The 27,864-nt window shown below is 47.4% G+C and overlaps 1 protein-coding gene and 1 long non-coding RNA gene across 5 annotated transcripts; one reads left to right on the top strand and one right to left on the bottom strand.

Moving 5' to 3' along the window:
• Positions 1-492: 492 nt before the first annotated feature.
• LOC139703720 (protein unc-45 homolog B) lies at positions 493-27,864 on the bottom strand. 3 transcript variants are annotated; one of them, XM_071607168.1, is made up of 19 exons: positions 27,697-27,864; positions 27,160-27,196; positions 26,006-26,181; positions 25,009-25,098; positions 22,913-23,080; positions 22,172-22,340; positions 19,752-19,922; positions 16,562-16,733; positions 14,079-14,379; positions 13,294-13,388; positions 12,975-13,122; positions 12,251-12,391; positions 8,805-8,932; positions 7,899-7,965; positions 6,979-7,092; positions 6,535-6,650; positions 5,972-6,089; positions 5,062-5,217; positions 493-2,257 (listed from the first exon to the last, which is right to left on the bottom strand). In XM_071607168.1, the coding sequence occupies exons 1-19, from the start codon at positions 27,862-27,864 to the stop codon at positions 1,997-1,999; spliced, it is 2,796 nt and encodes a 931-aa protein (XP_071463269.1). In that variant the 3' UTR covers positions 493-1,996. The 3 variants fall into 3 exon arrangements, with proteins under 3 accessions (XP_071463269.1, XP_071463270.1, XP_071463271.1); XM_071607169.1 differs by having other exon boundaries at positions 12,981-13,122; XM_071607170.1 differs by lacking the exons at positions 12,975-13,122; positions 13,294-13,388.
• On the top strand, positions 9,294-17,243 carry LOC139703722 (uncharacterized). Of its 2 annotated transcripts, none has more exons than XR_011705827.1 (3): positions 9,294-9,518; positions 15,429-15,551; positions 16,186-17,243. It is a non-coding gene; the product is annotated as an uncharacterized lncRNA (long non-coding RNA). The 2 variants fall into 2 exon arrangements; XR_011705828.1 differs by lacking the exon at positions 9,294-9,518 and adding an exon at positions 9,537-9,686.

The raw sequence follows: 27,864 nt of genomic DNA, 5'->3' as shown, positions 1-27,864 counted from the left end.
CTTGTTTTGTTTTATTGTATTGATTTAGTTTATATTTTATTTTATTCATTTTTTATTTTATTTTATTTTTGAGACAAGTTCTCACTAATTTCCCCAGGCTGGCCTCAAATTTGTAATTCCCCTGCCTCGGACTTCTTATTCACTGGGATTACAGGTGTGCACCAGCACCATGCTAATAGGTAATAATCTCACAAAAGTGAAAATGAATAAGACTTTGGCCCTATCTTTGAGAGATTTTTCTAAAGCACTTAATACACCCACTCAGTCCTAAATGTGGGGAAAGGAGAAGATAGGTCAAATCACAACATTTATTACTAAAAAATGTTGTATATATTTTCAAAAGGAGCACACCTCAATGACTGCCATTCTCTGTCAGAATAAGAAGGACATGACGAGAATGGTTTCTGCTGTGCAAGCTCACGTAAGCGCTGGGAAGGTGTACGTGAGGGTTGTCAGTACAGAGAAGATCTGAAGGTCTCAGTTCTCCTGATGTTTGCACCTGTTCTCTAGGAGGTGAAATTATGTTAAAATTTGACCCAATCCTAATGGTGCAACTTTCCAGCAATCTGTCTGTATCTTTTTCAGGTGATTTTCCAAAGATGTTTACAATTATATTTATTGTACCAAAATAATTTTAATTTTCATCAAGAGCCATAAATCTCAAAGCCCTACCTTCTACCCAATGCTGATTATCAGAAACATTGACCTTTCAATAAATGTGGATGGAACTGGGACATACTGGAAGACAGCACTCCATCACAGAGGTCTCAGCCATGCTGGGAAGGCAATATTCATAGAGAAAGTCACATCTACAAGCACCCTGCTTGTGTCATTCTTCTGTGGCTAGGCCTGACATCCAGAGCACGTTCTTTGATCATAGCATTCTTCTGTGGTGACACGTCTCTTCCCATTCTTTAGGAACCCTGATCCATCCATGTCAATTGGACAGGAATGAAGCTCCTTCTCATCCCAGACTCACTGATATGACCTGAGCCTGGCAATGAGCAGTCACCTCTGGATAGGATTGGCTCACGGACGGAAATACAACCCAAGCTGGACATCCTACTCATTGCTGGGAATTTTGCTGGGTTACTGAAAATGGTCCTTTTCTTCTCTACTGTAATAAACCATAACAACTATGTAAGTCTGGAGCTGCTGGAGACTTATTATTCCTCCCGCACGGAGAGAGCCTCTCAGAGAATGAGGTCAAACCCCAGAGGATTCAAGACAAGATATGGGGTGGGGAGATGAGAGGGAGAAAAAGACCCCCCCCCCAGAGAATAATATTGGTGACAACGTTGAACCACTGGATCTAACAACCATGTCAGGCCTTTCCCTGGGCGGCCAAGATAAATTTAATTTTGGCTTAAAGTACTTTGAGTTTTATTTATATTCACTGTGTCTATCTTGCTTGGAAGACTTTGCCAAGCAAATCTCAAGGATGATGCCCCTGTGCCCGACATAAACTACACTTCCATCAACGGGGGGTGAAGGGAAGGGGCACAGGGCTGGGACAGGGCACTGCAGGTGAAAAAGCACTTCTGGACAGCCTGATCCAACAGTGTGGGGAGAGTGTATAAAAACCAGCACAAGCCAGAATCCAAATACAACAGCATTAATCCTCATAGTCACACGTCTGTTAGTTCCTACCTACCGCACAATTCATTTTCCAAAATAGAAAGAACTTCAGCCCATTATCCTGACCTTCAGAATGGGTGCAGAAAAAAAAAAATCCAATCTGTCTTCTAATTACAGATGGAGATTATTCCAGGAACTTCTAGATCATGACACACGTAAGGAGGCAGGGAGCAAGAGAGCCAGAAACACCCAAACTTTCTTAGGACAAGTGGGAACAACTCAGGAAACAAACATTTTCCTTTATGTTGAAAATTAATTGTCACTGCTACGATCCCCAGATGAACTGACATTCTGGGAGTACCCAGCTCAGGACTTGACACAATACAGAACCAGCCTCAGTGCCCCTGGAGGCCCTTGTCTATGACACTGGCTTAATGAAGCCATAATCCATGCACTTGATGAGACACTCCCGGGCCGTCTGAACCACAGCCGCTTTCTTCTCGTCCGGCTCCTGTTTGCCCACCACGGTCAGGATCTCCAGCAGCTCGCTCTCCACCAGCTTCTTGGCCAGCTCAGCATCGGCTGCCAGCAGGTTATAGGCAATGACCAGGCCCCGGTGTTGGACTGACAGCTGGTCATGCAGGCAAAGCCGCTGCAGGATCTCCAACCACTGGGATGTCTGGAGAGGGCCGAAAAGGGAAGGAAGGAGTCGAGGAATCAGGAGGGAGACAGAGAGAGGAGATTTGGGGACAAGATAAGTAGAAAGCATTGGCCACACTTACAGCCAAGTAACTTAGCTATGGCCACACATCTGGAAATACAGAGGATTAACATCCTCCATGTATTCACATCTTAAGCAACTTGAGAGTAAAGAGATAGGCCCACTGCATGTCTGAGCAGAATGGGGATGTGGAGTGGTCAGAAATGAGAATTCTTGGGCTGGGGATATAGCTCCATTGGTAAAGGGCTTGCCTTCCAAGCACAAGGCCCTGGGTTCAATTCCCAGCACCACAAAAAAAAAAAAAAAAAAAAAAAAAAAGAAAGAAAGAAAGAAAGAAAGTAAAGAAATAAGATTTCTCAATCTGTGTTCATGGGCAATGCCTTCTTCTGCCAAGCCAAGTGCCTTTCACACTACAGCTCCATGCAGGGAGGCATGGCTTTGCCTAGAATCAACACCAGAGTCTGGAGTGAATCCTCTCCTCCATTCTTCCTCAATCCACCATCCACAATAATGAAGATGTCCAATTACTGTGCATGGGGGAGCAGGACTCTAGACCACTCTGATCACCCTAGGAGACAGTGATAAAGTGTAGAGTAGAACCAGGAGACTGATTCCTTTAGCCTTCAATAGACACACCCCAGGCAGCAGAGCAGAATAGGCATCACATTGGCATGGGTTCTGCAGTCAGAGAATTGGTGTTCTGGTCCTAGCTCAGCATTTATACCATCCACATGGCCTCGGTTAGGCTATTCATCTTCTCTAAGCTTCAGGAGCCTCCCCTGTCTTCTGCTCCACCTTCCTCTAACATCACGCTGAGTAATGAGATGATTCATGGAAAGAGCTTAGCACAGGGGCTCAACAAGCCCTGGTGACCTGACACCAATCCAGAGGTTTTCATCTGGGCTCCCTCATGCCTTCATCCACCCTTCGTCTGCAGGGATCGCTTCCTGCATGTGCTGCTCTCAGATAGGGAGATGGAGGCAGAGAGAGGAAAAGACAAGTACCTGCCTTTCAAGCTTCTAAGCACACTTTTTGACACACTACACTAGGTCTTCTGCCCCAGGAAAGAAAATGAAAACCATCTAACTGTGGAAGGTTCAAGGACAGTTTCTATGCTGATGAACATCTGCTTATGGGTCCCTCTGGGATGTTGCTGGGGGATCAAAGGAAAGGATGACAGAAATTCAATCAGAATCCCAGGCAGGAGGATCTGCAGCCTGGCTTCCCTGGGCACAGCCCAGCTGCTGTGAGACCATAGAGATGCCCAGCATTCAATAGGCCCCAGAGTTGTAACAAAGATGGGCCTGGGAAGTCTCATGAGTCCCCCAGCATGTCCATGATGGGACAAGAAGATGGCCAAGAATACTGATCCCCTCGGGAAGAATGAAGAAGTGCCAGGGGTAGGCTGGCAATCCCGAAGGACTCCAGTCCTTCCTAACTAACTGTGCTCTTGGGCTCGTTACGTTCTGTACCTCAGTTTCCTCGTCCAGAAATTAAAGGTAATAATAATACTCACATTACAGAGTTGTTGGGAGGAATAAATGATGCATCTATGTAAAGGCTCAGAGTGACACCTGGCATACAGTAAGTGCCAGGAGACAGACAGCATCCATGGGTATTCCACAGGTGTTCCAGCAGAAGCTTCTCTAATGCAATGGCTTTGAAGTGTGGTCCACAGACCAGAAGCTTCCCAACCCCAATCGACTGAATCAGAACACCTGGGGAAACTGTTTTCACAAGCTCTCCAGGTGATTTTGACACACATTACAGTTTTGAGAGGTTTGCTGTAGGGAAAGAGACTGAAACCCAAAGACCATGCCAATGAGCTACCTCCAGCAGAGAACCTCTGGTGCCACCAGAGCTTAAGCCCTTTAGAACATAGAGAAACACACAGACACACACACACACCTGCACCCATGCACGCACACACATACACACATACCTTAAATCATCTATTTGAAACGCCTGCCTCACCCAGACGTGAGTACACATGACATGAGACGTTCACGTTTTTCACCACCAGCGGGCATGAGTGCACAGGCTCAGTTTGGTCAAACAAGGAGAGCTGCATTTTGCACCCATCTTTGTGTCCACATCAGTCCCATCACACCTGCTGTGGTGGCCCCAGTCCCATCTTAGGAGCTGCTCATCATAGCCACTTTAGGGAACCTGCAGCCTTTTCACCAAACCATAAGCTCCCTGCAGCAGCCCAACCACTCCCATGCTTCTCTGGGGAGCTCAGGAGCCCAGCAGCAGTGAGCATTGCTGGTATTATTGTTATTTTTTTTTTCAGTTCTGGGGATCTAACCCAGGGCCTTAAGCATGCTGGGCGAGTGCTCTACGCTGAGCTATACCGCCAGTCCATTTATTTTTATTAATTTGGAGACAGGGTCTTACAAAGTTGCCAGTGCTGACCTTGAACTTGTGATCATCCTGCTGAGGCAGGAGGCTGAGGCCTCCTGGGTCACTGGAATTATAGGTGTGCACCATGGTGCCCAGCTGTATTGTTGTGTCCTTAAGTAATGACTTGTATGTACCATGGAAGATAATGGATGAAACTACACAGGGGATTTAAGCCAGCATATTCAGGAGGTCCACACAATGACCAGAAGAAGCCAAAGGATATATAAGGCAGGAGGAATAGAAATGGGGACTGGTAGGGATTGCCCTGTGGAATGGCCTCCCCAGAGGATTATCTGGGACAGCGTGGGAGATTCTCTGGCGCACGCCCAGCCTCTTCCTGTCCCAGGACCCACACTTACCACTTGGGTCATCTTGATGCACAGTTTCTTGTGCGCTGCTGTCAGCATGGCCAGGGCTCCAGCGGCCGCATTCTGTACCTTGTCATCATCCTCCCCACAGAGCAGGACCACCAGCTTCAGCCGGTCATTCCCATCTGCCAGGAACCTCTCCTGAACCTGTGGGAGGCAGCTGCAGGGTTCAGAGACAAATGCCCCCCACCTGTGCCTCCTGGGGTGAGGCAGGGGAAGCAGGAAGGGGGCTTGCATCTAAGTTCTCTGACCCAGGATTCCTGGGAGTTTTCCTCCTTCTTCCATCAGCTTGCCCATGCCGCCTCCCCCTGGAAGCCTTCCCTGATTGGTTGGGTGAAATTCCTCCAATTAAAAGGTCAAAGAGAATAAGGGATCCCCCCCACACCCAGCAGGCTGCACCACCTCTGCATTCAACTTGGCACCAGCAAAAGAGGCAGGCAGGACTGCTGGAGGGGCTGATGCCCAAGGAACCTGCTTCATTTCCCCTTGGGAAAGCTTGGAATGATTCTCCCAAGGACTGGGCCTTCCAGGTTTGCTACACAATGAAGTCCCATGTCTGTCCTCTCTGGATGGCTAATAGGCCCTGGTTTCATATCCTGCTTTGCTATGATGATATTCAGGCCTAAGAAGATTGGGAAAATGGTACCTTGCACCTCATCCCACACAAGCTTTGGAGTGAAAAACCCAGCCTGGAATAACAGGATGTTGTGAATATGTTTTTCTCAGGGTGTCTACAGGGAGAGGGGCTGTAATGTAGGAAAGATTTAGATATTCCTGGGTTCTCTGGTCAAAACGCTAGTTTAGTCTCATCCTAGGAGCCCCTGATCTCACACCAGGCCTGACTGCTGGCTGGACCCTCCCCGCCTGGGTCTCCCCCCACCGCCCCGAGCCCAGTCCTCACTTCCTTGTTGACCACCATGTTGCACATGCACTCTGTGGCCGCCTGCCGCAGCTGGTCATGATTCTCAAACATGTAGTTCTCGATGTCCGGCAAGGCCCTCTCCTTGAAGATCTTCTGTCTGGGGCGAGAGGGTGAAGGAAGAGAGGCCCTGAGTGCTTGGTAGTGAGCATGTGGGGATTTGGCCACGCCGGGGCCATTCCTCCATCCTAATGGTGTCCCTCCCACACCATCAGCCAGCTGGGTGGCATGGAACCTGCTGCTCCTGGCTCCAGGAGAGGCACCAGTGGGTATAAACTCAATGGCCTAGCATCCTGGGCACGGCGGCGCCCTGGGAGGAACACGCCACCCCACTGGAGATCCCTTTTGCTAGTCCTTGGGCTTCGCACAGTCTCTGTGTGGTCTTTCCTTCCTCCCACTCAAACCCCTCCCGCTGTGGTTTCTACCCAGTGCCTCTGATGCTGTCCTCTGATCACAGCAGCTTGAGCACATGACCTGTGAAATTCCAACCCAAATTTTTGGGGCACCTCTCCCCACCCCTGCCCTTTCCACCTCACCCCACTCACCGGAGTTTGTCACTCCGCCCAGACAGGTTTGTGAGGCCCAGAAGAGCCTCGTAGTTCTGCAGCCCATCCCTCTGCGTGTCCAGGAGACGCACAAGGGGCCGCACCACCTCATAGACCTGTGGGGAGTGGTCGCGGATCAGGTGGGGCGAGGGCCACATCTCCCTCCATTCTCTGCATTTGTAGGTGGCCAGCCTTTAATTTCCAAAGCACTTTCCTGTATTGTCGGACCTCATCTGCACAATGATCCTCAGAGGCAGGAATGTTGCCTTTACTTTGCAACATTTCTGAGGGGACAGTCCTGTTTGTCACAGGCACAGCCAGGCCAGGCATCCAGGTGAATCATCACCAGCCCTGAGACAGCACCAGGTCTCTCTCCCAGGCTGGGGTGATGAGAGCAGGGGAGACTCCTCCCTCTGCCCCACCCCACTCATCCCAAATACCCACCCGCTCGCCAGGGAAGGCGATGTCCGGTTTAGAGACAGCCGCGATCTTGGCCAGAGCATGGGCCGCCTTCACCTTGCCCACATCCGTGCCCTCCAAAGCCAGCGGGATCAGGGCCTGCAAGAAAGGGCACAGTCACCTAGGCCACAGATCCAGAGCCCTCTCCCATCTTTCCACCCCAGCTGCAGTCTGTCTGTCTCTCAGTGAACCATCAGAGGTTCACGGAGACTCTGCGACATAATCAGCCCTTGAGCATCATGGAAAACAACTACTCAGCCATAGATTCATTCCCCTGGGTCCCAATCATCAAGGTCTTCAACCCCACTTCTGCCCACCCATCCACAGGTTCCTTCAATTTTTGGAGAAATAATAAATGGATTCCTTACTTTCTGTCTAAGCCACACCTAATCATAACAGCAGACACTTATTGAGCACCAACTGTGAGCTTTGCATGTATTTTATGTAATCCTGGTGACATTCTGAAATGTGAGTGTGTGGGTCCTGCCTCCATTTTACAGAGGAAGAAATTGTGGCTCAGTGAGAGTAAGTATCTGCCCCAGGTTACACAGCAAGACTCAACTCTAGTCTACAGGAAAGTCCACAGTCTCCATCTTTGTACCAGGCTTCCTTCCAATAGCAAGGAAGATAAAGACATTCCCGAGTACATCCATGGCACCAGCCAATCAAGCAGATATTGGTTAGGGGCCATGAGCCCAGACAGTGCAAATAACTGAGTTGCCGTATTCAAGGAGGTTGGGTTGGGTTGGGTTAGGGATACAGGATTCTTGGGCCAGGTTAGGGGTACATGAGCACACCCACACAAGTACACACGAACACACACACACAAACACATGCACAGTTTGTGTGCTCCTGTGAAGCAGATCACCTTCTAGGAAAGCAAAGACTTTATCCTGACCCATTACCTTGCCACCACCTTGAGCCACAATGGTGCCTCGGTCCTTTGGGTTGTCACACAGCGCCAGGAACACCCTGCAGGGCCAAGGATAAAGGAGAGCATTTGAACTGCCAGCAGCCTCTCCCATCGCAGACCAGCAGCCAGAGCCCAGGAAGCCCCAGGGTGAACAGGGAAAGCCCGGAGAGTGCACCCCGTGTGCTCCTGCTCCACAATGCACGATGAGCCACCTTGGGAAGATGCTGTGATGATGTTAAGTGGCACAGAAGAAAGTGAGGCCAAGCAAGGCTGCAAAGAGCCACCCCACTCCTGCTTATGGGCACTGCCAGGGGCTCCTTGGTGCCCTGCCCCTTGCCACCCAAGAGAAACTCCACCTCCATGGTCTCCTAATTCCCTGTGAGCAAGATTCCCTCCTGGGCCTCTATGCTCTAGAGAAATCTCCTCTGTCCTTGGTGTCTCTGCAGATGCTGTTTCCAGGCCTGAAGCCTTTCCCTCCTCCACATTAGAGTGGCTCCTTTTCTTCCATCAGGGCTCAGCTGTCACCTCCACCAGGCCTTCCTGGCTGCCGAGCCCTGGCCCTCCAGTCTGGCTGCTTGGGTGCCACTGTTCATGTCCCCACCCGCTGTGTCTCCCCACAGGGCACCTGTTGCACTGGACCTGATCATGCCCAGTAGGCTGCACTTTGTGCCTTTGATCTCTGGGAACAAGGCAACCAGAATGAACACCTTCTGACACAAGCTTCCACCTGTCACATCTGCCCCATCATGTCACTTTTCATTGTTGGTCCCCTTCAGTCTCTAGGACACCCAATGGCTCACTCAGTCCCTCATGTAGGCCCCCACCATTTCCATCTCCCTGTCCAGCCTCCTGCCCTCCAGTCCCCTCGGGCCCAGCCCCTGGCCCCCTGCAGTGGCACCTGGCCAGCAGCTCCTTGGTCTGGTCAGTGAGGATGGCACTGTCTGCTCTCACCATGCAGGAGAGAGCGGAGATGACACCTGCCTTCAGGAGCCTCTTCACCCGCATGTCCACAAAGTCCTTCTTGTCCTGGGGGATGGGAGAGTTGGCAATGGAGAAGGGGCCTGGGCACCAGGCAGATCTGTACTGGAACTTCAGATGGTACGTTTCTGACTTCTTAGGGTAGGCTCACTAATGGCCCTCCCAGATGACCACAGCCCAATCCCTAGAACCTGAGAATGTGTAACCTCACATGACAAAAGGGACTTTGCCAAGATGATCAAGTGAACTGGGGAAGGGGAGATAATCCTATATAATGTAGGTAGGCCCCAAATAATCATGATGCAACCACAGCACAGTAAGCTCAGGGTTAATACTAGGAGGTGTGAAAACAGAAAGGTTAAAATGATTCAAGGTCCCAACCAAAGAATGTAGGTGGCCTCTAGAAGTTGAAAAAGTCAAGGAATAAGATTCTCCCCTAGAGACTCCAGAAGGAGCCAACCCTGCAGACCCCTGGACGTCAGCCCAGGGGGACAGATGCTCTGACTTCCGGCCTCCAGAGCTGTAAGATAACAAATGTGGTTTTCAGGCCACTGTGTTTGCAGCGAGGTGTTAGAGAAGCAAAAGGAAGTAACGCACTTCTCTAGGTTCCCTTTGCCGAAACAACGACCATCAGGTAAGAAGTTCTTCTCTGCTTTGCCCAACCTACTCCCAGCACAGAGCCTGCCGAGCTGATGCTGTAAGAAAATCAACGTCAAAGACTCAACTCTTTCTCAGAGGAGTGAAGTGAAAAGGGGATGATCCCAAGCACTAGATGACACATACAGTGACTTTCTTGCAAAAGGTTGGCTTTCCATTGGGGGACGGGGAGGGGGATATAGACAGGAGTAAATGGGGACAGCAGGTGAAGCTGACAGCCATGGAGTGGGCTTTGCTGGAAACCCAAAGTCAACCCCAGGTTGGTCCTTGGAATGGGGATTGGCGGGGAAGAGATGAACATCATGTGACACCTCTAGGCACAGGGGACCTTCACAGCAGCAGAACACGCTGTGCACCCTTGCCTGGGTGAAGTGCACCTGCAACTTTTAAAAACAGTTCAGAGAATGGGAGGCCATGTGCAAAATACACAAAGTATCTTATTCTCAAGTCTCTTATATAGAATGGCATAATATTGTCATGTAACCAACCCACATCACACCATATGCTTTAATTTTTCTTGGTGTGTTACAATTATACAGAACAGTGGGATTCACTGTGACACATTCATACATGCGCATGGCATAATGTGGTCAATTTAGTTCCCTAGAACCTTCCTTTTCCCTCCCTTCCTTCTTCCTCCTGGTCCCCTTCTTCCTCTTACTAGTCTCCCTTCTATTTTCATGAGATCCCCCCCTTTTCCTCCTTTTTTTTCTCTCTCTACTTTCCACAAATGAAAGAAAACATATGACCTTTGACAAAATAAGTTTGACTTATTTTGATTAACATAGTGCTCTCAAGTTCCATCCATTTTCCTGTAATTGACATGATTTTGTTCTTCTTTATGGCTGAAGATACTCCTTTGCATGTATATACATTTTCTTTATCCATTCATCTGTTGACAGACACCTAGGCTGGGTCCATAACTTGGCTACTGTGAATCATGTTGCTATAAACCTGGGTATGCATGTATCCCAAGAATATGGTTTCACTGGGTCATATGGTAGTCCCATTCCTAGATTTTTAAGGAACATCATACTGATCTCCACAGTGATTGTACTCATTTACAATCACACACAGTGTGAGTGTTCCTTTCCCCCCAACAAATTATCTTTCCAAAATCAGACAAAATGATAACTACATTCTGATTATAACTATAGGAAGAAAAAAAATCCCACTATTATGTATATGTATATCGTGCCAATAAAAATTTAAATAGAGTTTAATTTAAAAAAAAAAAGAAAAAAGATGCACAGAAAAACCACAGTTTTATCTGGTGGGTAGCACAACATACTAAAATGCCAACGGTGGTCATAGGGACACATTATGAGCAGTGGTTATTTTCTCTATTGCACACTTTTGTTGGTTTTGTAGTGGCACCTCCTCCTCCACAAAAAAAGAATCTTACCGAAGCTTCTCCAGAAATCTTCACCATAATTGATTTTGAGACTATAAGCAAAGGAGTCTCTACAAAAAAAAAGTTCAATGTAGTTAAACTTCCTATTTTCCTGTTGCTGTATTATACTTGGCCACTGGCCAGGAAGAAATCAGCACTCCAGGTTCTGAATGCCCTTTTACTTGTTTTTCATAAATATGTATCCAGTGTAGTAGTTTGTAGAAGTGTGTTTGCAAAAGTTGTGATTTAAAAAAAAAAAAAAGACAAATTCTTTAACAAGGCCTCTGGCCTTGAGCTGAGTTCACAGAGATGTCTACGTTTTTGAAATAAGAGAAGTTACCAATTGGGCTCCATGGTAACAGCTGGCAGGGGGAGGAAAGAAAGGGGACAAGAAGTTCTCCCCTTCTCAGGTGTTGTCCTTGAAGGGTTAACTTGCCCAGAACAGTGAAAGAAAAAGCTGCTTTTATGTGAACTTATGCAGTCTGTGAATTTCTGAGCCCGTTCACCTACATTCTGGTTATAAAATCCTAAAACTACCTGAACTCGGGGTTCAGGGAATTAATTGATTACAGCAAAAGCTGTGCCCTCTGAACCTGGCTGCAGCCAAATAAAACTGTTTCCTGCTATCTTCCTACAACAGTCTTGCAACCTAGGATTATCACCATGATCATTTAAAAAATCTAAATTATTTTATTGGCTGGGAATATTTCTGTATGTATTTATATGCAAATAACATGTAAATCATATTCTTGTATTAGGCTCCCAAGGAGATTTGTGACACCTAGGCTCATGCTGACCCCATCCCTCCTCTCATTATTCATAAACACCCATCCCCAAATCCAGATATCCCAGAAAATCAAATCTTTATAAGTCTTGGAAGTATGATATAAAGCTGTCTCATATCTATGAAATCAACAACATAAAATCAATCCCCAGGACCTTCCCTTGCCCTCCCCTCCTCCTTCCTCGGGGCCCCCTTCCTCTCCTTACTTGTCTCTCTCCTATTTTCATGAGGTCCCACCTACTTTCCCCCTTTTAGTCCTCTCTAGATTCCACATATGAAAACCATGTTCATCCAGGCTCTGTGTCAAATTAAACTCTAAAACTTGTTTTTTCTCCCAAGACAGAAAACAAAGGAAAAGCATGAGGGCCATCTGGTGGAGAAACTTACCATTATCATCCTCAATTGATCAGTATTTTATCCCAAATCCTCCCAAACACATTCCACACAGCTGCCTGCACCCCAGGTTTTCCCATTCCACCTGTTTGGGAGGTCTGGGGGCACAGTCCCTCCTCCAGGGGCATCCTGTACCCACCTTGGGGTGCTCCTCAGGCACGTGCTGCTTGGAGAACTTGGCCAGCTGCACCAGCTCGGGGATGACCTCCTTGACATCATAGCTGTTGGTGCAGTTCACCAGTGTGGTGGCCACTGAGTACAGAATGGTCTTGTCACTGGTCTGCAGACACCGGGTTAGGGGGGAAGGCAGAAAGGAACTTTGGAACCGGACTCTGCTTCCAAGACAGCTCCCTGACATGGTGAGCAAATTGGCTTGGAAGGAGTGTGGCTGGTGGGGCTCGGCTTGGAGAAGTACAGGTGGCACAGGAGGGGAACCGGCTCTGCTCTTAGAGGGTGGCAGAAATGCCTCCTGAACCCCCAGCAGCACCACAACAGTAGGCCAGTGGCTTCTCACCCAGCACCTTGCTTGGTGCCTTTCAAAAGCCCAGCGCACTCACATCCCACTACCTGGAGTGGGCACTTGGGTGGGAGCTGGAGCTCTGCTCTGGCTCTACTGGAAATCCTTCCCGCACTTCCAGAGGGAGTGAAGCACTGCCCCAAGTCCCTCGGGACCTCCTCACTCATGGCCATGGGCAAATATGCCATCTTCCTGTTAATACTCCCTCTGCCTGGAAGGCACGTGGATTCACTTTCAGCCAGGTAAGATGAGGGACAGAAAGAGGGAAATGGCCCACCAGATTTACAGGAGGGCTGGAAGGCCCTGAATCCGGTAGACCTTCCCCGACGTTGGAAGTCAGGGCCACACTTGCCTTCGCCAGCTCAAACATGGCCTGCAGAGCCGGGATGTCCTGGACAAAGTCGTCCTTCACATCAGCATCCAGGGTGAGGTAGGCCAGGCCCTCCACCGCCCAGCGCCGGGTGCGGGTGTCTATGGCTGCATTGCACAGCCACCTGGAAGTGGGGAGGGAGAGCTGCTGGGGAAGGTGACAGGGCTCCAGTAAAGAGTGAAGCGACCTCAGGGTGATGGAGAGCAGGTGAGGAGCCTTTCACCACCCACCGGAGTGCAGCCCAGAGGGCCCTACACAGAAGCCCATGAGGAGGGGCTGGAAATGACCCTCTTACTTGCGACACTGCTTGGCCAGCTTCTCTGTGGACCCTTCAGCAAACTGCCTGAGACCATAGTCTGTGCCCCCTGCAGAGCCGAGCTTGCAGAGGCCCTGTGGAGGGGCAGACACATGCGGGATCAGGGACATGGTTTGGGGACAGGCCTTGCTCTAATAAGTCCCTGTGGCCAGAAAACCTCACAGGTAGTTTGAAAAATCCACATGAGAGGATGGTAACCATGTGCAACTGCAGTGGGCAGCCTAGTTAGGGCACAAAAAACTGCAGGAAAGTCATGTCATATGAGGGACCAATTCAAATGTGCAAAATGTAACCCAGGGAAAATTAAACTCTTGTAGGAAAAAAAATCTTCCATATAAAGAAAGTCACTACATCAGAGGCAAAGATCAGTTTAAAAAAAAATTGATGTGAGTAAGAAATTACTCCAATTTTTTGTGTAATTGTTCACAAGATAAAGAAGAGACCCATGGAAGTAATTTCAGTAAAATGAAAATGGAAGAAAGGAAACAGGCTTAACTGCCACACACACGCTGGTTGAGGAAACTGGCTTTTTAGCGTTCATTCTGAAAATGATTTCTGGACAAAACTCATAAGGAAAACATGGCCAGGGTTAAATGCAGGGCCCGCCATTCTGAATCTCTGTCCCCATGTCACTTTGCTCTGCAGGTGCCCATAGGGGTGCTCTTCATTCTCCTCTAGAATGGAGAGACCCCCTCGTTCCTCCTGGGGTGCTCGATGCTCAGCACGGTGGCTGGTCTTGGGCAGGTGGTGCCCAGCCTACTCACCACCAGTGTGCGGATCTTGATCTTCTCATTCTTGGTGGTCTTGTAGATGCTTTTGAGCAATGACACACCATTGGTGATGATGAAGGTGGCACGGCTGAGCTTGGTGGAGGCGTGGATGAGGGCCTCCACGGCCACCAGCTGGTCAGCCTCGCGCTCTGAGCCACACAGCGCCACCATCATCTCCATGACGCCTTTCATTCCCAGTAGCTGATTGCCCAGGTCAAAGGGCCCCTGCAGGATCCCAGACACTGTCTGAATGGCATTCACATTCTTGTCCATGTCCTGAGGGTCAAACTTGCCCCTAAAACAGAGAGTGAGAATTATCAAGATAACAGGTCCAAGAGGATAGAAAGAGTGAGATGTGGAGGCAGAAAGATTTGGATTTGCATCCTGATTCTACCACTCGTGTGCTGTGTGACATTGGGCAATTCGCTGAACCTCTCGAGCTTCCGATTCTTGATCGGTAAACTGAGGATAGTAGAAGTCATACTAAGGAAGCTGCACTGGGTAGACGGAGGCATCAGGCTGCAATGCAATCACCACAAAGCCTCAGCCAGGGAAGACTCTGGAGTTTGGACAACCAGCAAAGCTATTTTAAGTTGGCGTGAGGGACTGGGCCTCCAGCCCAGAGTCCACAGCACAGCACAGCATCTGGAGGGACAGATGGCACCCATGGCCACAGGGGCCAGAGGACCTAGCAAGGTGCCCGTGCACTGGATGGCTTGGCATCACATCTCAGCCCCTTCCTCTGTCAAGTGAGGGGGTGGAACTCAACTTGGGATCTCATGGGAGGCTCTGGAGTGAGCGGGAAAAGCTGAAGCTCTGTAGGAAAAGCCAAGGTCACCGTGAGGAGCTCTAAGAGAACCAAAGTCAGGGTTCAGCAGAAGCCGTAGGAGAGATCAGGGGCTGGCAGATCCATGGGGTAGAGAAGCATTTTTGTATTTTAAAGGTTTTTTTTTTTTAATAGATAGGGCTGGGGTTGTGGCTCAGAGATATAGAGTGCTCACCTAGCAAGCGTGAGGCACCACATAAAATTAAAATAAAAATATTGTGTCCACCTATAATTAAAGAATAAATTAAAAAAAAAAATAGATAAGCCAGGCATGGAGGTGAGTGCCTATAATCCCAGCTACTTGGGAGGCTGAGGACGGAAGTTCAAGACCAGCCTCAGGGACTTAGCTGTATGGAAATTTAAAAAAATAAATAAAAACAGGCTGGAAATATAGACTAATGGTAGAGCCCCCCCTGGGTTTCATCTCCAGTGCTACAAAAATAATAATAGTAATAATAATATTTTTAAAAATAATTAAAAAGAGAAATATATGTCTGTTCTTCTCTGGTCATTTACAGAAACAGTTTGCAGACCCTGGGAAGAGAGAAAGGAGAAGCACAGTAAAGGCAGCGTCTTCACCACCTGAGCCTCACCTGGCTCAGTCCTGGCTTCCTGACCACACCCCCACGACTGAGCCACAGGTATGTCCCAGAAATCTGAGCAGTTTACCAGGAAAATCACTGCAACAGTTCAAAGGTCACATGGCAGTAGGAGGAGGAGGGAGAGGACACATAAGGACAGACAGAGACCCAGATAGAGCATCTGAGATGAGGGAGCAGCAGGGAGAAGACCCAGCACACTCAGCTTCAGAGGGCCCGACCTGTCTCTAAAGCCACCCATTCTTAAAGTCTCCCCAGAGCCAGCCTCCCGCCTAACAGCCCATGGGTGTTCCTCCCAACCACAGGAGACTGAGGTGGGTTTAAAATATGCCCAGTGTTTTTTGTTTTCAGTGCTGAGGATTGAACCCAAGGCCTCATGCGTACTAGGTAGGCCGCCCTACCGTGGAGCCACGTCCCCAACCCGTTTCCAGAAATATACTGACACCCCTCCCTTCCAAAGGTGGAATGTAATTCTCTTCCCTTAACCCATCTTGTGGCATTGTCCCAGATGTAGAATACCTATAAAAACTTTAATATAGTATATAATATCATTATGCAATATATAATAATAATACTATAATGTCACAATTATGATATTTATTAATATAATCTAGATATAGGCTCTACATAATGATTTCCACCTATTTCAATTCACCTGTATCAATTTTGTGGCAAGATTTGCAGAATCAACAACCTGGGACTGAATCTGGGTCAAGGCCAGATTGAGCACTTGCTCCTAATGACTAGAACGTGCGAGTGATGGTGTGCAGCTGCTGAGGCTGGTGTGTGAGAGACACTGCCCTCCTCCCTGCTCTACCCTGGATCATCACTCAGGGAAGCAGCTGCCATGGTGAGGACTCTTCAGCCTGTGGAGAAGTCCACATGGGGAGGAACTGAGGCCTCCCACCAACAGCCAGCACCAGCATGCCAATCAGGTGAGTGCGCCATCTTGGAAGTCCAGTCAAGCCTTTGGATGGCTGCAGCCCAGGCCAACTTAGGATTGTAACTTCAAGAGAGATCCTGAGCCAGAACCACCCACCCAGGAGACTCACGTGATATACTCCTCACAGATCTTTCGGAAATGATCGCGCTCCGGATCACATCGCAGGTCATCGTAGAGCTTGTTAATGAGGATGGAGGCCAGCATGCGGGTGTTGTCGGTCAGGGGCAGGCAGGAGGGCAGATCTGGAACCTGCCCCACTACCTTCAGAATCTTCCTCAGGCCTGCAGGGGGACAGGGGCAAGAGTGAGATTCCTGCTGGGCTCTGTCCTCAGGAACATACCCCTGACTAAGCAATGTCCTGTCTCTAGCTTCGCTCCAACCCTGCCTTTAGATAGGAGAGCCTAGGGCACCGGAGTGGGGACAAGAGACCCAGGTCCTCCACCTGGCTCTGCCCCTACCTTGAGTGATCCACCATTCTCTGTGGGCCTCCATTTTCACCTTTTCAAAATCATGATGAGTTGATCTCAGAGGACTCTACCAGTGCTAACATTCCGTGAGTAGACACGCAGTCTTCCTCACATACTATTTTATCTTCTCTTTTCTCTAGGCCACAGTTTCTTAAATTGTGAAAATGGACATAATACTACCTACCTTATAGAGCTTGAGGACTCAATAAGAAAATAATAAGCAGAAATAGCCAGGTGCCCATCTGAGACATAATTGTCACTCAATAAAGTCCATTATATATTTAGGCAATACTGTATTTCTTCTTATTATTATCTTTGGGTGGAGATTTTTTTTTTTTGTACCAGGGATTGAACTTAAAAGTACTCAACCACTGAGCCACATCCCCAGCCCTATTTTGTATTTTATTTAGAGACAGGGTCTCACTGAGTTGCTTAGTACCTCACTGTTGCTGAAGCTGGCTTGGAACTCGTGACACCCCTGTCTCAGCCTCCCAAGCTGCTGGAAATACAGGTGTGCATCACTGTGCCCACCTGGGTAGAGATTCTTAAGTGACTTCCTCCATCAGACTAGTTTAATAGTCACGTAGTTGTGGAATAAGTGAAGGATTAAATGTGTACCTTTAGGTCCTGCCTTCAAAGCAGTATGGAAAGCAACATACAACACCGAAGGAAGATATGATACTGGGTGGTTACACCACGGATGGGACAATTAGCTTCAAGAAGACTTGCAAGTTAGTTTGAGCATCTGCTGTGTGCCAAGGTGTGCCTGATTTTATCCTAACTGAAACCTCCTGGTTAGGAATCATTATTCTGATCTTTCAGAGCAGAAAGTCAAGACTTAGAGAATCCAAGGCAGTCACCCAAAATCATGGCAAGAGATGTAGAGAGGATGCTCTCCCCATGATCTCTGATGTCAAACAGTATCCCCGCCTTTGACCGCTAGGCTATGCTGCCTCTGAGACAACAGACAGCTTGATCCCAGGGTCAGGCTTTAGAGGTGGCTGGGAGTTGGCCAGCCCTTGGGTGGTACATGGATGTGGAAAGAACACACAGGGTAAATATGGGAAGTATGAAACTCTGAGTGTTAAGAAGGAATTTTAAACACTTAGCTGCAATTTTGTGCTCTGTGTATTTTATCACTTTAAGGAAAACTTCAGTGTCCTCTCTATTACTCCTCTTAGTTCTTCACATCTGATGTGAGCTGGGTGTCCTACAACTCAGTTCAACTCGGACACTTTCTACCTGGGGTTAACACTGACCCAGAGGCTGAGGGCTCAGGCCTACGATCTGCCTCTACTTCAGATGCTGTTCCAGGTTTCCCACAACTTCTGTGCAAACTGGCTACAAATAACTTAGTCCCCTCCCTAAGTTCTAAAACTTACTAGAAGAGCTCACAGAAATCAGGAAAATAATTTGCCTACTATATTTTCAGCTTTATTATGAAAGCTGCAATCAGGAAGAGCCAAATGGAAGACACACACAGGGGGAGGTCTGGGGAAGGGGTGTGGCACCCCCCAGCCCTCTCCAGGGGCACTACCCTCCCAGGACCTCCAAGTCTTCGCCAAGCTGGAAGCTCTCAGAACCCTTCAGTTAGAGCCTTTTATATGGGGGCTCCATGATGTAGACATGATCAATCAAGTCACTGGTCATTAGTGATTAACTCCACCTCTGGCCCTCTCCCCTCACCTCGCAGAGGTCAGAGGTGGGATAGGAGTTGAGGGATGGGACAGAAAGTCCCAAGCCTCTAATCACACAGTTGGCTCCCCTGGCAACCTGCGCTCCTTGTCCTGAGTCTATCCAGATCTCAAGCCACTAGCCATCTCATTAGCACAAGAGGACACTTATCACTTTGAAGATTCCAACTGGTTTAGGAAACAGGTGCAGATGCCTGTTTATTTATTTATACCTGTTTATTTATGACATATATTTATTATGTCACAACAAAACACAAAAAAGTGCTTGGCAGGACTGAAAGGGGCCCAAAGAAGCAACCCAGCCTGGCTCCCAAAGACACCTGCTCCACTTCCCATCACCTCCCCAATCTCATCTCCTGGCTTCCATCCTGCCTGGGCCTTGAGCACCTCATTCCTCTTCTATTAGAACCCCAAACACCTCTTTGACAGTCTTCACCCCTCCCCTGGCCAAGAGCTCACTTCAGGTTTGATCTAAGGGAAGCTTTGCTCTGCCCCAGTTTGCATTACACATGGAGCTCAACGCTGCAGCTTTGAATTAGTGTATCAGAATTTTTAAATCCACTGTATTGTAACCCGAGTGCTATTCATTCTGGTGCTCTTCAACAAAAGAACAGAATAAAAAACATTGCTCCCCACCTTGTCCCACCCTATAGACCATGTGGTTGACCCTAGATCCCAGTGCAGAGAGAAGTGACTGCTGATGTCCCACTTAAATATATGCAGAGAAGACCAGAACTGGGGGAAAATAGCATAGAGGGCCAGCCTCAAGCACTACAGCGACTTGTGATCTGTAAGGTCTAAGCAACTGCATGTGCACTTCACTGAGATCTATGAAAATCAAACAAGAGAAGTGAAATATTGAAAGATAAATTTCACCCCCAGAGAGGTTGACTTGAACCTTTTAGAACCAGGCATACTCTCTATGTCATATAACCCATGAGAGAATGAGAGCAGGTTAGAAAGCCACAGATATGATTCCTGAGCAATTAAAGAAGCTGGTTAAGGGGAGAGGTGAACCTGGATCTGATGAATTTAGTCACCATCTGCTAGAAAACCTCTCCTACTTTCTGCTGCCTGCCAGGTGCTCTGGTGTCTACCCAAAAGGCCATGTGAGCCCCAGACCCTCCCATCTCCTCACCATTGTCCACCACATAGATGGTGCGGGAGTTGTCATGAATGGCGAGGTCCTTCCTGGGAACATTCTTATTGAGCAGGTTCAGCGCCTGGTCCCTGCCCTGGCCAGACACCTTCTTACTAACCAGCATGTCAAGCAAGTGACTGGTGATCTGCTTCAGGTCCTTTTTAGTGTCTGAGGAACAAGAGGATAGAGGTCAATAGCAAGGAGTAGAATGTCTCAGATCAAATCAGGAATGGTAGAAGCTTCTAGAAAGACTCTGGAAATATGAAATCCACTGCTTCCTGGATGTGTGAATGTCCTAGGAGACTATAATGTTGTCTATATCACACCCCCCAAAAAATAAAGAAATCCCTCATCAACACCCCCAGGGTTCTTAGCCACTCTGAACATTGTTTTCCACAACAGCCCTTAAGTAGCTCGGGTTCTTAGAGAGTTCTTCACTTCCTGGCAACGACTGGCAGAGATCCAGGGACACTGTATGTAGTTGTTAATAAAGTGATTTAATAAAATGCTTTCTAGAAAGGAAATTTATATTCCTTACAGACTTTAGACTCCCCCCTCCCATACTCAGATGTCCTGGGAGCCTGAATTCCAGCCACAGCCTGTGATGCCAGGACTTCCCTGCCCACTGTGGATGTTAAAAGGCAAATGCCAAGCCAGGCATGGTGGTGCACACCTGTAATCCCAGTGACTTGAGAGGCTGAGGCAGGAGGATCCCAAGTTCAAGGCCAACCTCAGCAACTTAGCAAGGCCCAAGTAATTTAGTGAGATCTTATCTTAAAAAATAAAAAGGGGACTGGGGATGTGGCTCAAGTGGTATCGTGCTCGCCTAGTATGCGAGAGGCACTGGGTTTGATTCTCAGCACTACATAAAAATAAAATAAAGATATTGTGTCCACCTGAAACTAAAAAAATAAATATAAAAAAATAAGATAAAAATAAAAAGGGTTGTAATGTAGATCAGTGGTAGCTTTACCTGAGTTTATATCCCAATTCAAAAAAAAAAGGAATTTTAAATGGTATGCGATATTAATATAATACTAAAGGAAGATAAAACCATGAAACTATACAAAGCAGAATTCCAATTTTGTTAAATAGATATTTATAAGAATTTTTATATTCTTTATATATAGAAACAGGACAGAGACACACGGTGATGATAATAGTGGTTACTGAATGAGTAACAGGTATTTTTTTCTCATCCTTACATATTTCTATATTTCCCCAAGTTTCTCTAATAAGCCTCTTTTAAATTGGGATAAAATATACATAACATAAAACTTACTATTTTAAGTGTACTCTTCAGTAGTCATATTTGTGTGTGTGTGTGTGTGTGTGTGTGTGTGTGTGTGTGTGGTGCTGGGGATCGAACCCAGGGCCTTGTGCATACGAGGCAAGAATTCTACCAACTGAGCTATATCCCCAGCCCACTCCAGTGCCATCTTTTATATTCACATTGTTGGGCAAACGCCATTATTCATCCACAGAAAGTTTTTCACCTGACAAAACTGAAACTTTTATATTCATTAAACTCCTTGTTGCCCCTTCCCCAGTCCCTCCAACCAACTTTCTACTTCCAGTCTCTATGAATTTGACTCCAGTACATCCTGTAACTGGATTCACATGGTATTTGTCCTTTTGCAACTGGCTTATTTCAATTAGTATAATGCCTTCATGGTTCCTCTCTGTTGTAGCATGTCACAACTGACTTCCTTGTTAAGGTTGAATAATATTCCATGGCATGTGTATGTCATATTTTGCTTCCCTAGTCATCCAAAATAGAGATTTTTTTTTAATGAGACTAGAAATTGAACCCTGGGATGCTCTACCACTGAGCCTAATCCCCAGCCCTTTCTATTCTTTATTTTAAGAAAGGGATCTTACTAAATTGCTGAAGCTGGTCTCAAACTTGCAATTCTCCTGCCTCCACCTCCCGAGTTGCTGGGATTATAGGTGTGCACCATCATGCCCTGTGGACACTTGTGTATTTTCCACCTTTTTGGTTACTGTAAATACTGTTATTATGCCTCTCATGGTTTTTATAATCAGAAAACACATATAAAAATAAAACCAGGGCCAAGCAACTTAGTAAGATCTTATCTTAAAAAATAAAAAGGGCGTGGAGGCAGATCTGTGATCCCAGCCATTCAAGATGCTGAGGCAGGAGAATTGCAAGTTCAAGGCCAGCCTCATCAATGTAGCAAGGCCTTAATTAATCAACTAAGAGAGATCCTGTCTCAAATTAAAAAATGAAAAGGGCTGTGGATGTAGATCAGCGGTGAAGTGCCCTGGTTCAATTCCCAGTACCGATAAATAGATAAATTAATAAATAACCAGGCCACCTCCACACACAGGAAATGCCCAGTCTGGTGCCTGACTGTCCCTTTGAAATCACTTAGACCAAAGAAAACATCTCCTACCTAGAACCAGGGCCTCTTCCTTCCCTCGATGCTCCCGCTTGTCCTCCCCAGACAGGGAGTCAATGATGGCCTGCAGCAGGTTGCAGACGGCCAGAGCCATCTCCTCGTTCTCCACAGACATGAGGCCACAGATCCGGTCTATGCCAACTGCATGCAGAATCGCCGTGGCCTAGACCCCCAGCAAGAACCACAGTCAGCTGCACCATCTGTCCTTCCCAGCTACCATGCACATGACGGGGTGGGTAAGATCCACTCCCATCCCACTCCATGCCCTAGGGAAATGAGCACTGGCAGCCATGCTTTCATGAGACTCACATCCCGGGAAACCTCTTTCCAGAGGTTAAGAAGGGCACCCCCCAAAACAGCAGGCCCATATCACACAGGGATATAGAGCCCTTGCAACATAGCAAGACATATTGAGATGTGGTGTGAGTGTAAAATACACATTGGGTTCAAAGACAGTATTAAAAATCTGAACTAGCCTACCCTTGCCTTCAGCTCCTTCCTTTGAATCACTCCTGATACCTTTGTTTTATGAAACCCTTTTCCAGCTCAATCAGAAAAGGCCTGAAACACTCTTTTGAAACAGGGACCATATAACCAAGGTTGGCGGACAGGAAAATGCTCTAGACTTTTCATCAGGTTCCCTTTATGCCAGTCATAGCCCTGGGCATGTGTCACCCTCCATGTCCCTGTACTGGCAGCCATCTGCCCTGGGCACACCAGTCCCAGAGTCCTCACCCTCGCTCGGTGGCCACTGCACATGCCTGACAGAGTCCGCACTGCAGCCAGCACCAGCTCAGGCCTCTTAGTGTCCAGGAGCTGCAGCAGCAGGGCCACTCCATTGTTCTGGAAGATCCTCTCAGCCCCTGCGTCCTCCCTGCCCAGCACAATGAGGTTGTTGGCAGCCTGAGGGAAGGAACAGACAGGGAGGGTCAAGAGGGAGGGATGATTGCTGAAGCTTTGTTCAGGGACCAAGTACAGGGCCTGGTGCCAGCAGTGGGTCTCAGAACATTGTATTCTCTTATAATCCTGCTCCTGGAAACACAACCCAAAAATAAAAGTCCAAAGAAGTCAGGGTAGGTTGTGGCTCAGTGGTAGAACGCTTGCCTAGCATGTGTGAGGCACTGGGTTTGGTTCTCAGCACTGCATATAAGTAAATGAATAAAATAAAGGTCATCAACATCTAAAAAAAAAAGAAGAAGAAGAAGAAGAAGTCAAGGTAACCTGCATAAACACCAACTTGATGAAATATATTGCAGCCATTAAAGTTATAGATAAGTTTTGGGAATATAGCTCAGTGGTTGAGCTATATTGGCATGCACAAGGCCCTGGCTATGATGCCCAGCTCTAGAAGAGGGGGGACCCACAAAATGAAAACAAAAACCTAGCTGGGCATGGTTACGCATGCCTGTCATCCCAGTGAATCAGGAGGCAGAGGCAGGAGGATTTTGGCTTCAAAGTCAGCCTCAGCATCTCAGCGAAGCTCTAAGCAACTTAGCAAGACCCTGTATCTAAATAAAATATTTTTTAAAAAAAGGGGCTGGGAGTGTGGTTCAGGGGTTAAGAACCCTTAGGTTCAATCCCTGATTAAACAAACAAACAAACAAACAAAAACCAGGAAACAGGAACCAAAGCAAGAAAAACACTTAGTAAAATTATAGATAAAAAAGATTCCAAGGGCTGGGATTGTAGCTCAGTGGCAGAGCACTTGGCTGGCATGTGTGGGGCACTGGGTTTGGTCCTCAGCACCACATCAAAAATAAATAAATAAAAATGGGGGTATTGTATCCATATGCAATTAAATATATATATATACACACATATATTTTTTAAAAAAAAAGCCTCCAAGCTGGAGGTGGTGATGCACACGTGTAATCCCAGTTACTCAAGAGGCCAAAGAGGATCACAAATTCAAGGCCAGCTTGCACAGCTTAAAGAGACCCCCTCTCCAATAAAATAAAAAGATCCACAGATGTAACTCAGTGGTAGAGAACCCCTGAGTTCAATCTCCAATACAGGGGGGAAAAAAAGATATTTGCATATCACGTGGATATTCTGACTATAAAACTAACATCTCCCACCCCCAGGCACTGTCTATCAAGTTCTTGAATGTAGAACACTCAAATGTTCAATTTCCTTTTTCCAAAGGAGGAATAGAAGGAAACATGAAAAAAATACTGCACCACATTTGGTTAAAATGTATCAGTACTTTTTTTTATTTTTATTTTTAGATGTTGATGAAACTTTATTTTATTCATTTATTTATATGTGGTGCTGAGAATTGAACCCAGAGCCTCCCACGTGCTAGGCAAGTGCTCTACCACAGAGCCACAACCCTCCGTACCAGTACATATTTTAATGTTTCAGAATGACTTTCAATATTTCTAAATGAAATAAAATATTATTTGAACTTCTCATTGTTTCTCAGTTCTGAAATTACAGTGAAGCAAGTGAGGCATTACCTTTGGATGCAAAATTTAAAGAGGCACCCCAAAGCTAGTAATCCAGGTAAATAATAGGTTGTGCAATGTTCTTGAAAATCAAAATCAATGCCAAAAAAAAAAAAAAAACTCTGATGAATAAAATATCAGAATCTTAAAGACAGGATCTGACCCTGCTGCATGACTCTCCATACTGATTCACTCTATTTAAGGCACTGTTTTCTAACGTGCTTGACTTTGGGCTAATTTCCCCCCACGTTCTTCAAGGACCAGCGCCCTCACTCCTTTACTCCTGAACAGCCTTTAAGTGCAGAGATCCTGAGAAACCCAGCAGCCTGAGCCGCGGGTCCGAGAGCGCCCTCTGCTGACTGACTGGCGCCGCCTGTCACTCACCTTTTCCAGCTTATCAGCATCACTGTTTTGGTCCAAGAGGATCTCAAACATGTTCTGTACCCTGGAGTCTGTGGAGAATTGAACGCGGAGCTGAAGAGAGAGGAGGTATTTATGAGGGAGGCAGAATTGGGTCACATTATTTCGATCTATTCTTCTCAGTAAATATTAAAATTTTATTCTGGAAATAAGCCAATCCCCAAAAACCAAAGGCCAAATGTTTTCTCTGATATGCTGGTGCTAATTCAGAATAAAGGAACGGGGTGGGGAGGTGCGGGGAAGAACAAGTATTCTGAATTAGACAAAGGGGAATGAAGGGAATGGAGGGGGAACGGGAAAAAGAAAGATAGTGGAATGAATCGGACATTACTATCCTATGCGCATATATGATCACATGACCAATTCTACATCATGTACAACCAGAAGAATGAGAAGCTATACTCCATATATGTAGGTCAAAATACATTTTACTATCCTGCGTAACTAATAAGAACAAATTTAAAAAATTTATTCTGGGCCCTTGGCACATTCATTTATTCATCCAACAAAAGTTAACTGAATAACAACTGTGTGCCAGGCACTGTTCTAGAAGTTGGGGATAGAATGATGAACAAAGTTAAGTCTTTGCCCCTTGATGCTCACAATCTATTTCCATTCCTTAGCCCATTTGGTCATCATAATAGTCTTGGAAGAGAAGGAAACATCAGCCCAACTTTAGAATAAACAATTCCCTTAGACATTTAAATGCTAAGTGATCATAGTTTTTTTTTTTTTTTAAAGCTTCCATCTAGAGTTTAGAAGACCCTTGTTCTAGCCCTGGCTGTCTTGTGTCCTCAGACAGCATCACAATACGCACACGTAGGTGCTCCTGCTCAACAGTCCTGTGGAGCCTGCGGGTGCCCCTTGCTGTCTCCAGCTCAAAGCATGGAGGTAGGGCTGGCTCTGTCCTGAGGTCCTGCTTCCCTCGCACCCCAGGTTTGAGGGAAGAGGTAAGAGCTACCTTCTCCTGGATGCTGGTGTTGAGCCTCCTCAGCGTCTCCTGGAAGTTCTGGTTTCGTGGCTCAAGGGTGGCACAGCGCTGCACATCCTTGAAGGCCTGGTCCAACTTTCCCAGGTGCTCTAGTGCCTGGCATCGCCGATACAGAGCCTTGATGTCTGAGGAGTTGATGTCGATGGCTAGAGAGGGGAGAGGGCAGAGTCTCAGGGCGCCAGGCTGTGGACCACCTCTTCCACCCCAGCCCTAACTGCAGAATCCTGTCTTCCTTGGAGATTATCCACCCATGTGGACTATCTGTCCCATACCATCTTTTTGTTAGGGAGACAGTAAGATCCACAGAGTCTTAAGACTGGAAGAGAGCTTAAGAGTCATCTCATTCAGGTCCTGATGCAACAGGCTCCTCGGGGTTCATCTGATTGGCGGTTGCATATCTCCTGCTACTGGGAGCTCCCTCCTTCTCAAGATAGCCAGGCAGCTCTGTTAGAGAACCCTTCCCTCTTCCTACCCAAAATGTACTCACTTTAACTTTGTCCTTTTATCCTAAGTCTGGCTCTGGAACCACTGAGATGAAATCCAACACTGGTTCCTTGTGACAACCTTTAGGTATTTGAAGGCAGCCTATCTGTCCACCTGGGAGTTGCCTTCCTGGGGCTAAATATTGCTGCTTCCTTCAATTGTTTCCGGTTGGTTCCCTCTTTCCCTTTGTGCGTGTGTGAATGTATGTATGGGTGAGTGTATTACTGGAGATTGAATCCAGGGGTGCTCTACCCCTGAGCTACACCCCCAGATCTTTTATTGTTTTCTTCTCTTTCTTTCTTTCTTTCTTTTTTCTTTTTTTGATACCAGGGAATGAACTCAGGGCATTCGACCACTGAGCCACATCCCCAGCCCTGTTTTGAATCTTATTTAGAGACAGGGTCTCCCTGAGTTGCTTAGCACCTCACCGTTGCTGAGGCTGGCTTTGAACTCGTAATCCTCTTGCCTCGGCCTCCCAAGCAGACGTGCGCAACCATGCCTGACTAGTTCTATCACTTCTGAACTCACTCTAGACTATCACTGTTTCTTCAAGGAAAAAAAAAAGAAAAAAAACTGTAACCAAATCAAAACCCAGTACAGACCATGCTGAGAGAGCCAGAGTCAGGGGTAGGGGGACTCACCTCTTGAGGCATCTGAAGCTGCTTGGACGTAGCTCTCCTGAGAAATGGGGGAGGGGAAGGAGACAATTGATGGGGGCCCAAAACAAAGACCACCAGAGAGTGTCCTGACAGAGACAGAAGGGAAGTTTTGCTGGGCAGCCCCAGGCATGGGGAAAGTGGACGGGCTTTGGCATCAGGCAAACTCGAATTTGAATCTGAGCTCTTTGACCACCTGGGAGAGCTAGGACAAATTCATGAAGCCCCCTGAGCCCTGAGTTTCATGTCTGCAACGTGGAGACGATAGCAACAGCTACCTCAGAGGGCTGTTCTCAAGTCGCCATGAAATTGCATCTGAAAAGCCCCTGGCGTTAGGCTGATAGTGAATTGGGTGAAAGTCTCTCTCCAGAGAATTGGGTTGGGCAGTTAGAGGCACCCTTCTCCACCCCACGGTGTCCAGGTGAGATGGCCAATTCCTATCAGGAAAGGGACTATCTCCCAGCCCTGCCTCTCAGCCCCAAGACCCCCCAGCCCAGCTCCCACCCCAGACTCTGCACAGACCATCTTCAGGCCACAGGCTGCCCGATTCCGATAGAGCGTGGCCAGCAGCGACTTGTCCTTGGTCAGCTTCAGGGCCTGGCTGTAGCTCTTCGTCGCCGCCTTGTAGTCCTGGCTCTGGAAGTGCCGGTTCCCCTCCTCCTTCAGCTGTGCCGCTTCCACCTCGGCCAT

Source organism: Marmota flaviventris (assembly GCF_047511675.1).
Source record: "Marmota flaviventris isolate mMarFla1 chromosome 17 unlocalized genomic scaffold, mMarFla1.hap1 SUPER_17_unloc_1, whole genome shotgun sequence".
NCBI classification, from domain to species: Eukaryota; Metazoa; Chordata; class Mammalia; order Rodentia; family Sciuridae; genus Marmota; species Marmota flaviventris.
Note: the sequence above shows the minus strand (reverse complement) of the source record. Positions and strands in the feature narration are given on the sequence as shown.

Bases quoted from the DNA above. Each gene is read 5' to 3' on its own strand.
- LOC139703720 (XM_071607168.1), bottom strand. From the start codon at position 27,864: ATGGCCGAGGTGGAAGCGGCACAGCTGAAGGAGGAGGGGAACCGGCAC. The intron at 8,933-12,250 runs GTGGGTACAGGA...CCCATCCCCCAG, and splicing joins TGCCTGAGGAGCACCCCAAG to GACAAGAAGGACTTTGTGGA. The intron at 6,651-6,978 runs GTGGGTATTTGG...CACTCCCCACAG, and splicing joins TCGCCTTCCCTGGCGAGCGG to GTCTATGAGGTGGTGCGGCC.